General features: G+C 47.2%; 1 protein-coding gene across 2 annotated transcripts in view; it reads right to left on the bottom strand.

The window, feature by feature from the left end:
* LOC111855304 (protein phosphatase 1 regulatory subunit 12B-like) overlaps positions 1-14,100 on the bottom strand; it is a 28,100-nt gene extending 14,000 nt beyond the window's left edge. Inside the window, exons 1-5 of one of the 2 annotated variants that reach the window (XM_023834203.2) lie at positions 13,926-14,100; positions 8,905-8,995; positions 8,492-8,665; positions 8,137-8,260; positions 6,765-6,895 (exon numbers count right to left, since the gene is read on the bottom strand). In XM_023834203.2, coding sequence (XP_023689971.1) covers positions 6,765-6,895; positions 8,137-8,260; positions 8,492-8,665; positions 8,905-8,995; positions 13,926-13,945 — 540 coding nt within the window. In that variant the 5' untranslated portion in view covers positions 13,946-14,100. Of the gene's footprint in view, positions 1-2,322; positions 2,703-6,764; positions 6,896-8,136; positions 8,261-8,491; positions 8,666-8,904; positions 8,996-13,925 lie in introns of those variants that run through there. The other variant, XM_023834204.2, reaches the window with a different exon arrangement.
* Positions 14,101-14,708: the final 608 nt, after the last annotated feature.

The raw sequence follows: 14,708 nt of genomic DNA, 5'->3' as shown, positions 1-14,708 counted from the left end.
CTTTTACCTTTCAGTTACCGGCCGCTCAGCGCAGCCTCCTTGCATTTATAGGCACCCGGATCGTATTTATGTTAAACGAGGGGAAATTTTTTAAACAAAAACAGATACCGGGAGCAGGTGGTTATACTCAGCCTGCAGCATCCAGAAGGGGAAACCGCTGTCTAATTAGCCGAAGTGGATGTACCCTGCGCTCTGGTAAAAAGTCCGCAAATGCTGAGGAGGATCCAAGATGGGAGGCGAACCCGCGCAGAACCGGCAGGCGGACCTGTGCTGCTCGCACCGCCGCTGTAACCAAGCCGAACGCTGCTAGGGGGGGAGTGAATTTTTTATTGGGGCCCCAAAACAATAAACCTGTCCTTTATTCACACCTCAGCCAGTCACACCAAAGGCAGGCATCCTAATTACAGGACCAATATGGCAAGCCGTTTTAACATTTAATCAAGTCACACTCCTATCCGTAGTTACATTTTAGATATTCACAATAGCTTTTCTCCTAGTCAATACTATATTCTTACTAGTCAAAAAGAGCATTTCAAATATCCACAATGGAATTCTTCCTATCCACAACTGTCATTTCAGATATCCACATCGTCATTCTTCCTAGCAGAAATTTCGTCACTTTTGCCATTCATGTCTATTGGGCTTTTAATTTCAGATATCAACAATTATATTTCAGATATCCAGAATGTTCATTCTGGATATCTGCAATTGAATTCTTACTAGGAAAATTTCTTTTCAGATATCTACAATCCAATTGTTACTAGTCATAATTTTAATTTCAGGTACCCGAAATTACATTATGGATATCTAAAATGGTGGTATCCTTTCGGATATCATGTGTAAATGACCACCAAGACACACTGTGATCCAAACACTTGCCGAGGTGCTCTGGGACGCATTTTGACACGTATCTTTTGGAGCGTAAAGCAGGGGTAGGTTAACTTCTCTGGGGGCCCTAGGCTGACATGGGTAGGGGGTATTGGTGATGTTTTTGGAGTTGAAATGAGAGGAATTTCTAAACAACGGAACATCACTAATATGCCAAGCAAAGCGCGGGGTGCCAACGATAAAACCTACGGATCAAGATGGGGGTGGGAGTGCTGTCCGTAAAATTCCGGAGGGGGGTTTAATCATACCAGACGCAGGTGTGAACGGCTGTCTACTTATGATCCGATCGGCCAAGAGGCACTTAAAACCCAGTGTAAACAGGGCCACTGAGTCCTGTTGTTATTACGCTTGTTGCCAAGACCCAGACAGGTAGTAATAACAATAATATGCAGGCGTTCCCAGTGACTACGCTGCGTTCTCTCTCTCTCTCTCTCTCTCTCTCTATATATATATATATATATATATATATATATATATATATATATATATATATATAAACACTCCATATATATATAGAACTATAGACTATATTATATGGGATTATATATGGGATTTGAACTAGTGTCCTTCCGATCACAGGCACAGCTGAGCCACATGTCATCCCTCTACATTACCCCCAATCAAACGACTGAGATTATCACAACATTAAAGGCGGAGGGTGGATTGAGTTGCCTTTCCTTTACCACTGGCATGCTATACAGTTTTTAAAAAAGTGAAAACAGCCCTTACCAAACTCTCCAAAGCAGATGTGTTTAAACACTGTTACTCACATAGCCCACTGCTGTGTCCTGCTGTGTATAAGAATGTTACTCTCTCAAACTAACTGCTTAGAAAAGGGATCCTTTATATTGTAGAGAAGTCACTCTCTTCACAATATGTAATATTAATCTGAAGTTTTCACCCACAAATCTGACTGGTTTGTGCAGCCTGGTTGATTATGCCATAAGGATACATTTGAGTTTCAGTGTAAAATTTTGTGTTGTACTGAAACGCACATTAATGAGTCCCTGAGCTATCGAAAAGCACTTCCGTGCCATCATAAATTAGGAAAATCCCGTTTGCGAGCTTACCAGACTGAAAAGATCACCACATGTTTTGGTAAAAATCTGTCTCTAGTAAGCAATACACTTTGTGGTATCTTCCTGTTTATAGCTGAGAAAGCGAAACCAGACTAGGTATGATTGTAAAGCACATTAAAAGCAGGGTAAAATTATGTGGCTCCCTCAATTTAGAGCCTAGATAACAGCACCAATCATGACGGAACTAGGCTTGTTTTTTACTGGTGTTGAAGGCAAAGTTTACGGACTGTTGTCCCATCACAGAGTTTAAGTTACATGCTCATGAATCTGGCAACGTGCACCGGCGGGGCAAGGATCCGTTTGGCTGAAGCTGTGAAAAAGGCTTCGGAACAGCGGAACAATGTGGATCTCTTACTCTGGAGCTCCTGCTGGTCGGGGAGGGTGAGGACGGAGGGGAGTCTGACAGCGACTTCCTGGTGCGGGTCAGCTCCTTGGTCCGGGAGTACAGAGAGGACATGGCTGCGCGCTGGCCGGGGCGCACGGCAGCTTTTTGGGGGGGTCCGGTGCGGGTGCGTATCAGGCTGTCATCGGCGAGGCTCCCATGGTGGCGCTACCCCCCCCTCGCGGAGCGGCAGGTGAGCGGGAAACCTTCCGCAGTCTTCCAGGAGGTGCAAGTGGCGGGTCTAGGAATGGAGGCAGCAGTGGGTGGGAGGGGGGCACGGCTGGGGAGCAGAGCGGGGGTCCCTTCTTCCTGAGAGTCTGGACAGTGTGGCGGTCATTTAACAGGAATAAAAACAATCAAAGCTACTCTCTCCCTCTGCCCCGCCTCCCTCCCTCCCTCCCTCCCTCTCTCTCTCTCTCTCTCTCTCTCTCCCTCTCTCTCACATAATCAAGTGTCCCCAACCCTAACGGAAGGGATGAGTTTATGGGATTCTTGCTATTCAGCTGCATCTCCTCCTAACCTCTGTCGGCGTGGAGATGGACACACACTCACTCACACGTCCGGGAATCTCCCATGAAGAGTAGGGGTGACAGTCTCCATTTGTGATGCCTTATCTTCTGTTTTCCGAATTGACAGGCGCACAGACATGCTCCACCCAAACACATACCCCCCCCTCCCACTCACCCCAATGCCTCTCTCCCTCCGTCATCCTCTCCCTCTGCCTGCTGAGTGAAGTCCCTCTCCGCCTCTGGCAGTCATCTCTGGCAGACTTCCAGGTGTTTCTCTGTGCTTTGGCTCTGAGCTGGGGGGGGGGGGGGCAACAAAGCCTTATATGTCCACAGGCAGATGTAGGAGGCTGAAGGTTGACACTGGGAAGCTGAGCTGGACTTTGTTCTTCTTGCGCTTTAATCACTCCACAGCAGCTGTGTGGTCTCTCTTTATCGGGGGTTTAAATGGTGCCACGTTACCATGGCGATGTAGGCCCCCGTGTGCCCGGAGCAGAAGGGCAGTGTCCTTTAAAGATGCTCTTTTCACTGGAAACGGAGGAGTCCTTTGGTGTATCAGTCCTTATGGTCCTAAACACTGATGGGATATTTTGAGGAGGAACGTTGGATAGACTGTGAGTCTTTTTGGCTGGAAGCATCATTCGCAAGCCAGAGTGCTTTTTGTCTTCCCTGGGGGGTCATTCTTCAGTGTGGAGTGTCAGGCTGAAATGAAATCTCTCTTGTACTGCACTTCAGGTCCGGGTGATCCTGGAAATTATTCTTGGATGTGGAGCGTATTCTCCTACCCGCGCACCGAGGCTGGTGACCTGTCCACCGATATGAGTATCTGCATTTGGGAAAAATAACACTCTTCCTCTTTCCATCTGACAGAATATACTGTAGCTCATCACATTGCAGACATGGCGAGTCCTGCCTGTGCCTCGGGCCATGAATGGTACCTCAGCCCACAACTTTCGAACAGGAAGGAGTTAGTGGTGTTGCAGAACTCAGAAAAATCAAGTTCACATTGTGAGGAACCCCCCCCTCCCCCCCATATCCCACAATGCATCCTTTCTCCACTCAGATCTCCTGTTGTGTGTAGCTGGCTGGCTGTGTTTCCTCTCCAGGACTAAGAGACAGGCCTGGCCCCTCGTACACACCCCAAAGAACGCCACCGCGTCGAGATCCCCTTCTTTTTTTTCCTCCCGTTCCCCCTTTACTTAGCAGATGCTTTTTTATTTTGGGAAAGTAGAATCAGCAGCAATTGGGGGGTTAACAGTCTTGCTCAGGGGGCTATCAGTTAATTTACTCTGCTGACCGGATTTGAACCCATGACCTTTAAATCTTAGGCACTAGATCCTAACCCATTTAGCCACACACTACTCCCATCAAGGTTTTTTTTGGGAATACCTGACCACCTCGGCGATCCCCGTCATATACGGCACTGTGTACCATTGTTTTTCCTTCCCGCGGTGACCTGAAGCGGCCCTCGCTGTCAGTGTGGGGGTTTGGGGAACAGGCCCGCTCCCCAGTCCCCCCCCCTTTCTCTGGGAGCACATCTGCGTCCCGGCCGGACAGCCTGTTTCTCTGCGACAGCTTTATAGGGAACGTTTTCATTGACCAATTGGCTTGTGCTTCTCCCTCATGGAGCCTTTAAAATGAATTAATTCCACAGAAGAGCACGAGAAGAAGAGGAAACGATAACTAAAGTAATGGGTGTGGGACTGTACTGGGAGCCCTCCGCGGATGCGGTAAGTCCACGGCGCCGTGCGACTGTGCCGGGAGCCCTCCGCGGATGCGGGAAGTCCACGGCGCCGTGCGACTGTGCCGGGAGCCCTCCGCGGATGTGGTAAGTCCACGGCGCCGTGCGACTGTGCCGGGAGCCCTCCGCGGATGTGGTAAGTCCACGGTGCCGTGTGACTGTACTGGGAGCCCTCCGCGGATGCGGGAAGTCCACGGCGCCGTGCGACTGTGCCGGGAGCCCTCCGCGGATGTGGTAAGTCCACGGTGCCGTGTGACTGTACCGGGAGCCCTCCGCGGATGCGGGAAGTCCACGGCGCCGTGCGACTGTGCCGGGAGCCCTCCGCGGATGTGGTAAGTCCACGGCGCCGTGCGACTGTGCCGGGAGCCCTCCGCGGATGCGGGAAGTCCACGGCGCCGTGCGACTGTGCCGGGAGCCCTCCGCGGATGCGGGAAGTCCACGGCGATCACAGCAAAGGCTGAAACATTCCACTTATCCATTAAGCATTTATTCACCACATAGCAGCACCCATGCGAAGGGAAAGATTTATCTAGTCATGAAAAATAAAATAATACGTGAATTGTGGAATGCAGACACCCCCACAGCCGGAAGCCCCCGCAAAGCCGGTGTGATTCAGCCTTTCTCCCCCATGCAGGATTCCTCCCCAAAGCCTCCTGCCAAGTTGAGCCACAGAGACAGAGTGTGTGTTGGCAAGCAGCACCTGCCGAAAAAATAACCCCCAACACATCCTGCATTTTGGGGGGGGGGTAGTTCCACTGAGGTGACGGCCATGTTTAACCCCCGGTCAAAGTCTTCTTGTTCATTGTGGGGGGTGAGTTCTGCCGGAACTGATCTTGGTTTATTTACAGGTGGAGCGTTTTTGCTTTTTCCAGCAGTGCTGCTGTGATCTTCGATTTTCCACCATGGACTGCAGCTGGACAGGGAGCAATAAAAGGCTCCTCACGTCGACAAGGTGCTTGTGATTCAGTTTCTCCACCTTTAGACACCAGGCTGGCTAACAGACTTACAGTAATGTACTGGGGCTACAGGGACCAATGGAGGTGTTCACCACCACTCAAACTGTCCATTTGCATGGGGCCCATGAGGCCCCCTGTTGGTCACAAACTGTCACTACACTAAATATGAAATAAACCCGTTCTTTATTTAGGTGATGCTGATTTTTGAATGGGGCCCCAGAAACAACAAACCAGGCCCTGCTGATAGACGTACTGATCAGCCTGAGAGATTCAGGACTATAGTGATGATGATTGGGAACATGACAGTTACAGGTGGACTGCATCACTGACCGCAGTTTCGTCTGCGCTGTGGTAGTCCTTGGGAATGTGCTTTGGATAATAGCTGAATGAACAAAGTTGCGAGTACAAGCAGCTGGAATGAGGTTCCTCTGCTTCTGGACTCTGTAACAGAGTGAGGAGCTCAGAGATCCAGAGAGACCCGGAAATAGGGCCGCTGCCCCTTTGGATCAAGATGAGTCGGCTAAGGTGGTTCTGGCATCTGACAAGGATGCCAGCTGGAAGGGTTCCAGTGAAGCTGTACCCGACACTCACTGGGCAAAGGCTTCGGGGTAGACCCAGGACATGCTGGGGGGATTATGCATCTCCCAGCTGGTTTGAGAACATTCAGGGATCCCCCAGAACGGGTTGGAGCCTGTGACCATGGAAAAAGACATCTGGCATATCTATGGAACACTAAGCAGCTTATCTGTTGGCGCCATCTTGTGGTAAATATGGAAGTACAACAACAATTAGCAGGACCAACGGTTGGCAGGTCTCCCTGTGATACTCCCCAGAGGCGCATATTTTCAGCAGGCAGGGCAGGCAGCTGCTTGGGGCCGCCAAGTTTACTGTTCACAATTTTTTGTTAATGTCAGATTATTTATTAAAATGATGACAAAAACTGGTTAGAGGGGGGGCCCCCAGTGAATTTTTGCTTGGGGCCCCAACAGACCCTAGGATCGCCTCTGATACCCCCCTACCTCATCCATACACTTTATTCGATTTTCATCAGTGGACAAACCAACAAGACTAATTAACAAATCTTACAGCCTATAGTTAATTGAATCAGATGTGCTGAAAGTGAAACATCACATATCTATGATGCAGCGGTGCTAGGACAGATATTTTGATCAGTGTGTACCTGATAACCCTTCCAGAGTGTTCTACACTTACCTTCTGTGTGCCGTCTGACGTATCAGCACTCAGGCTTTGGTCGAGGGTCTGCGGTCGCTGTCTTTGCCTGAGCTCCGCCTCTGAGGGTTCATCCTGTCCGCCGCCTTGGTCTGCACCTTCCAGTTCATTTCCTAAAGGGATTACAGTCGAGTATCAAAATTATAGGAGAAAAGAAACTCTGCCTTGGACGCTTCTTTCTGATCGGCATAAACAAGAAGTGGTTTGGAACGAATCAGAAAACTCGCACAAACGACACTGGCTAGATAAGTTCATAAATAGAAAAGCAACTCAGATTATAAATTCAATAAATCTGTTTCATTGGTTTTCTTCTCAATGCTGAGTATATCGGTGTATGCTGCATTATGTTCTCCAATGAATTCATTATTCTGTTTACGGGCTCTTCTTAGCTGCAGCCTGAAATTGTGATTTGTAACTTTAAAATATGAAAAAAAGAACAGAACAGGTCATCAGTAACCTCACTTAAAGACTGCATTATCCATTAACTGGATGAAACCAGTGAAACTCTCAGCTCAAATTTGCAGCACCTAACACTAAGTAACACTGCTTATGCCTTTAGTGCCTAATACACATGGAGGTGGACTGACCCCACTTTAAACTCAAAGCTAGAAATAACTTTCTTTGGATGCTAATGGGCCACCATGTAACTGCAGCTGTCTGCAGTGTCCAAAGAACTGTGCTATCATCACACTTTCTGAGCACAAGTAAATCAAGGCATTTGGCATTTGCACAAGAATAAACATGGTTGCATTGAAATTATCTAGTTTTCACATATCCCATCATCCTCTGTCAGACACACACACATATATATATAGGTGATAGTGAAGCTTGGCGTCAGAGTGCATGGTCTGGGAATTTATCTTGCACCCCATTTCAGAAGAATAAGGGCAGCGCTCAATGGCCAAATAGTAAGAACACTCTTGCTAAACAAGGGATCCAAACCAGTGACTTTCTGATCACAGCCACAGAGGCCTAACCCACTGAGTTACACACTGCCCCCTGCTGGCTGACACCAGCATATTGCAACCAAACATCATGAATGGATCACAGGCCCATTTCACACTTGCCAGGCTAATGCCCAAAAGCTGCTAATTGCGTGACTGTATGACATTTTCACTGAACCAAATTGGCACAGATCGCGACGGGAGTGTTGGTGCTGACCTTCTGCGAGTCCGTGGCAGAGAACATTCTGGAAGGGGAAGGGCAACGAAGGACTGCAGCAGTTTGAAAATCACACTGCAGAAATGTGATTGGTAGCCATGTTTATTGTCTCATGAAACACGATCCGGGGGCAGAAGATGACCCTCGACACATATAGGCACACATGTCGAGGTTACATTGAGGAACGCCTCACCATTGGGGTCGAGTCCCAGGGAGGACAGGCACTTGGTCGGGCTGGGGGGGGTCCGGTGTGGGGATGCAGAAGGCGTGGTACAGCTCTCAGCTTGGGCTTCCACCCAGGTCCTCAAGTTTCCAAGCTTAAGGAGTTAAAAACAGAATTCAGATCAATTTAATGTCTAAGCTAAACTTAGCCTGCCTGCTGCAGCCCTGCTTTTGTTTTTAGGTCACTGTTTACAGCTCGGAAATAATCAAAATACTGTGAATGGTCCAGGCTGTTTTACATGTTTCTGACAAGGGACCACGCTGCCTGTAAGCTACGTCGCTAAAATGTCTTCGCTAATAGGATAAACGGTGACGGCTTCACTCACGTCGTCAACCTCCCTGTTTCTCCTTGGCCGGCTCTCCTCCGCCTCCCTCTGTCCTGCTTGGGAGTCCACACCTGGCTCCTCGGTCCCCGTCTTCTGCGACTCTCCCGTGTGCCTGTCTGAACTCGAGTGGCCGTAGCTCCTCTGCGCCTCCCGGAGGTCGGTGAGCGTCACCCCCTACAACAGACACCCAGCTTCAGGATTTTCTATTAACTATGGGAGGTTTTCTTGGAGAAATCTCTCCACTGAGGCTGAATGACAGGTGCCTCTAGGAGGTCTGAGCACGAGCTGGTAATCCCTTGAGGGAATGTCAGGCCAAGGGATGAAGGCGGGGCCTGTTTAAACACTTTCCCATCCGTCCAATGGCTTGCTCAGAGGCTTACTGCTTGGCATCTGATTGGTCCTGGCAGGCATACCTGTGTGGACCTCCGTGTTTGCCTCGCCTGCCGGGACCTGGCTTTCCTCTGAGACTCCGCCTCTTCATCCCTCACCGGCGTCAGATATGACCTAGAGATGAATACCAGAAATCCCAGTATAACTTTCATTATATTTAGCAGGTGCTTTTATCCAACATACATTTATCAGAGGGCAGGATCAGTCAGTCCCTGGAGCTCCTTGGGTTAAGAGCCTTGCTCAGAGGCTCAACTGGGATATCACTCTGCTGACTGGTTTTGAACCAGCAGCAACATGGACACATGTCAGAAAATCCCAACCAGCTGAGCGTCACTCCACCCCACAAGCATTATTTGGCTTTAAAGTGCACCTCCTGTTGTACTGCAGTGTAGCACATACAGCGGAAGAATGTTTTCTGTTTTTTTAAATAGAATAATAGAGATCAGTTTGATGGTTCATGAAAAGTTACTTAAATATGTAAACACATATGATTATACACTGAAACAACTTCTGTTCATCCGTTTAAAAATTCAGAATCATAATTTGCTAAGTGCAAAAAGCACAAGGAATTTGTTTTGGTACGGATGGTGGCATTATGTCGCATTTAAACAAACAGTCGATATGCAAAAAACAATACATACAGATAAAGAGAATGAAATGAAAATGAAGATGTGCAAATAATAAATAAACATGTAGATATATAAGTAAAGATTAGACACCCAGGCGTACAGTATGTTACCAAAAGCTTGGGGGTATATTCAGCTAAGCTTTTAAAGTCAATAAAAGTATCAAATTCATACTGTGGGTGATTATATATGATAGAGTCCTAGTAATTCCAGTGTGCTCTGCATGGGTCCTTATTTCAGAGGGCAGTGGCCTGGGGGAAGAAACCATTCAGGTGGTGGTTAGTCCTTATACTTAGTACTCTTACTCTCGGCTTGCTCTTGGTTTACTCTTATGTTATTATTGGCTTACTCTTGTCTTACTCTCGGCTTGCTCTCTTTAATTTCAGTTGATGGTGAGCTAAATAAATGAGGGATAGAGGGTTTTCCGTGCAGATACTCTGTGTTATATGTCGTATTGACCGCAGAGGAACCTTAGAAGTCATACTGTCAGTCACTAGATGAAAGCCTAAGGGACTCACTGCATTATCTGAAAACTTGATATTTCCCATTGTGAAATATCAATGAATTTTCCATAAGTGTTTGTTCTTGTGATAGTGAAAACAGATAGTATTCTGGAAAGAACAGGGTGTGAAGGCAGGGCACACCATGAGATAGGATGCCAGTTTATCACAGGGTATGAGGATTGGTGCTTCGTGGGATGGGATGCCAGTCCATCCCAGGGCACGAGGCTGGGGTAAGCCTTAGACAGCATACCAGTCCATCATAAGGCACGGGACACCCAGGACAGGATGCCAGTCCATCACAGGACATCTGCTTTCCCCACTGCTTACATTGTAATATGGCTGCCTTTATGTTTTAACACATAAGTCTTTCTCATTTATCCAAAGCAACGCACGTTTTTTGAAAACGTTGGGTCAGACAGTATCTTGGGGAATTGGGTGTTAAGGCCTTGCTCAGGGACCCCATGGTGACATCACTTTGCTGACCATGGGATTTGAACCAATGACCTTCCAATCATACGCAAAGAATCATAGTCCACTGAGCTACACACAGCTCCACAGTGACAATTTTTTTCTTTTATCTTGCCATCCCTCAGCCCGTCCTTGCTCAGATCTAATTACAAAACATACGGAAAAATCTTTCTAAAGCACTAAATGGCTGGACCTGTGATCCCGTCAATAAACAAGTTAAAGTTTTGAAAGAACAAGCCTGATTTTTCAGTTCCTCACCTGAGGGCTGCTGTTGGACATCTGTGCAACAGGCCTGCAGCTCCAAAGCATCTCTCTCACTTTCTCTCTCCACTTCAAAACGGTTTGATTTCCATTAATAGCTACCAGTGGTGGGCAGAGCTAACCAAGAAGTTAGCTTCGATAACCACTAATCCGCTAACTCCAACATTTAATGTGTTAACGCTAAACTGATAAATCACTCGCTAATGATAACCACTAACTTGTATTATATGAATGTAGCTTGGTTTCGGTTTTTAGCTCTGAAATCCATTAAAACAGACCTCAGGGTTGCCATCTCTCATGCATCTGGTGTGACACACAGGAAATCTTACAGAAAATCTACATTATTCCATTATAAACCTAAAATATGCTACATCAAAAGCATTGGGGTGGTTTGCAAACCATACAGACTATTCACAAGGTGCTAAAACTGTTACCTTCATGTAAATGTGTATGCATGCTTAGGGACTACAAGCATGATGCTGTTTACAGAGCTATACATGGGTCTATAGCTCTGTCAATCAGAACCTGAAAAATACAGCTGGGGGCCTGTACCACGAAGCAGGTGATGTTTCTCCTCAATACCAAGAACGCAATGATCATACTTGTGATAACTTTCCTTTCAAGAATGAACTTGGGGCACAATGAGTCATTGGTCTTGTATTCTTCATATGTGGGGCGGGGCAAGAAAGACATCCATTTTTACCTCAGTACTTCTGTTCTTGAGTATTGTACAGTAACTGATCTTTTGGCAATGGAAAATGATGAGTACATGAGAAGACATATTGAGAAACACGTAGGATTTCATGCTTAGCTGGATAACTTGTTGAATTTAAGATAGTCTGGGCTTAGTATACTGTAAGTGAATGAGAATAAAGTTGATTTAAACTAGGATACCTTAAATCTGACAAGTTATCTAGCTAAGCATGAAATCCAGCTTTGTGATACAGGCTCCTGTTCTCCACTTAGTGCAGAGCACCCCAGTTTGAACGGACTTTATCTTCATACACTTATATTTACCTATTTACCTATTTACTTATATAACCTTAAATCAACAAGTCATCAAGCAATCATGTCTTGTGTTTACACAAAGTCAGCCAACAGCATGCCAGATAGACATGTGTAGATGTGCTCACAATAGATGGGAAGAGATATTTATGATGTTTTTGACTGTTAAACTTTAGAGTCCGAGTAAATTTATTTAGCAGAAGCTAACTGATCGGCTAACAGTGTTCAAAGTTAACGGAAACGCTATTCTGCTAACCGAAAAGTTAACGTCACTAATTAGCAGTTAACGGATTAGCTGATCCATTGATAGCCACAATCAGAGAATGATTACAGAATGGAAAGTAAAATTCTTTTACCACCTTACTGTTAACACAGCTGGCAACAAACGAACGTCTTTATATGTTAAGCTGAGAATGGGATACACAATCGTTTTATCCTATATTGTTTCCCGCTGTAGGACAGTGTATGAGAGTGAGTGCGGATTCTGGCTTTCCTGCTTACATACCCTGCCACAGGTATCGAGTGGTAAGCTGGGGACATGCTAGAGGTCATTCTGATTCCAACACGCTACAGCACCCCAGTCCGCGTCACTCGGATACGAATCAGTGACTAGAGCGCAAAGCCCTTGGCTGACATTGCTTTGGTTCTTCTTGTGAGGAAACATCTTTGAAAATCTCGTGGCAGCTTAAGGTGGATCACTGCTATCACACTTAAAGACAATGCAGTTCACTTCCCACTGGCCAGACTCACCCCTCTGGCCTTATACCCAGTCCCACACAGGTCATATATTACAAGCAGATGTATGAATCCTGTGTTCATCAGCATTTCCTGTGCATGACATACTGATTTTAGCAGGTATTTTTGTCCAAGGTGAGGTACAAATGAGCTGATCTTGAGGTCAGTTAGCATCCAGCACCTTGGGGCAGCTGGGGTCAACAGCCCGGAGGTGACATGATCACTTGCCAGCTGGGGGATTTGAACCAACAACCTTTCGGAGAGTGGCACAGACCCTAACCCCCTGCGCCACACACAACCCCCCAGATTTGAGTCTACGTGTTTCTGTTCATTGTAATACCAAATAAATTTTGCTTTTATTAAACCTGGCATTAGTAATGCAGACCCACTTTAAACTCCAAAGAAGGGGTTATATCCCTTTCTGATTGTGCTGCATTGCATTTCCTGCCCACCTTAAGCATTCATAATGCTGAACCCATGGCAGAATGGATTGGATACATTTTCCTTAATAATGGGTTTTCTTCCCTTTTGCTTACATTCCCAGTGAGTGTCCTTCAGTACATTATGAGTCAATAAAAGGCTTCCGCTGCCTTTAGAAACCGCGCTGCTGTATGACTAAAGCGAAGCCCTCAGACAAAAGCTTCTTTCCCATGATGCACCAAGCACAGCGAGTCTGTGATCAACAACCACTAGCTGTTCAATAACCACTGGCCCTCCCCCTCCCCGAAGGCCCCTCTTACAGGATATCGATCTGCTCATGTAGCATCGGGAATACAAGCAGGTCAACGGCTTGAGATGAGACTCCAGGCCAGTCCTGCACTACTTGTGCCAGAAATTTCTGTGTCTCTGATCTCGACAAAAAGCCTTAAAAAGTTACTACGTTGCCTAGAAGCTTGTCGACAATGATGATGATAATAATAATAGTTGCTGTTCTTAGTTATATAGTTATTATTATCTTCAATGACAATAGTAACAGCTGAGAGTAGTGACTGATTTTTCTCCGACTGCTTCCAGACGGATGATCAGCACTGTAACCTCACTTATATACGGTTTACAGCCCCCAGAGCATTTGGGTTTAGAGGCCTTGCTCAAGGGCCTAACAGAGGCATCACCCCGAGACTTCAACCAGTGACTAACAAATTACAGACACGGGGCCCTAACCTGCTGAGCCTCACGCAGCCGCGGGATGCAGCCCAGCACCAGCGCTGCATAGACGGGATGGGTTTCTGTCCCATCTGTCCCTGGCCCGGTCCGGAAGCCAAATCCCCGAGGATACTGCAGCTACTGTCTCACGCAGGCAGACACGTTCAGGGAGCTGCTGTGCTGCCGGCAGGCTGCGCTGGACCCAGCATCCCCCTGCCAGTGCTGCGCTGCAGCATCGTTTGATAGGGTTGGGGGGGGGGGGGGGGGTGTTGTGGGTGGCGGCGCAGGCTAGGAAGCCCCTACCTGGGCAGGCAGGCCTGCATGGTCCCGGCTGAAGGTCGTGGCAGTGCAGAGAGTGGAGAAACTGCAGAGCCGGCAGGGAGAGTCCAAACGGGATGTCTGGCAGGGTCTGACTGAGCCTGGGGGTGGAGGCAGAGAGCACTCTTCACCGATACCCACCCCTCCCCGGCTGGCTGGCGTGTGGGACGTCCCGTCCCGATACCCTATCTCCCAGTGGCAGATAGCGGACGCGCGAGAGAGGCTGCTGGGTTATTTAAAGGCACACTCATCGCTTTCCCATGCTCCTTTAATCCAACCCAGGAAAAAATGAAATCAGCTCACAATGCCAGCCAACCTATTTTCAGTGAGCAGGGAGCGTTACAGAACCCTGCAAAAGCAATTCGACTGCTTAGGATCTGCACAGGCTGGATCTGATTTCAGGACTGCATTCAGTGAAATGGTGGAAAATGATTTATCAAAGCAAAAGCTATTCTTTGATTATCTCATATATGCCGTTATGCCTGTTAAATTAGGGATGCCATTTATAATATTTTATACACATCTTTGAAAATACATTTGGCTATAAGCTTCAGGAAAACGTCGGCACAGTACATACAGATGTTGAAGGTCCATCCATCCATTCGTCCATCCATGTTTAGGCGGGAGAGAGCACAGTAACAAAATCAATCTGGCTTTGGACAAATGCTGTGGGCTTTCCTTAATGACGATACCACAGGACAGAGGTGGCCAACCTTATCCAGAAAGAGCCAATGTGTATGTAGGTTTTTTGCTGCAACTTCCTAATTA

The sequence above is a fragment of the Paramormyrops kingsleyae genome, chromosome 18 (genome assembly GCF_048594095.1).
Source record: "Paramormyrops kingsleyae isolate MSU_618 chromosome 18, PKINGS_0.4, whole genome shotgun sequence".
In the NCBI taxonomy this organism is placed as follows: Eukaryota; Metazoa; Chordata; class Actinopteri; order Osteoglossiformes; family Mormyridae; genus Paramormyrops; species Paramormyrops kingsleyae.
The sequence above is the reverse complement of the archived record's forward strand: the minus strand, read 5'-3'. Positions and strand labels throughout refer to the sequence as shown.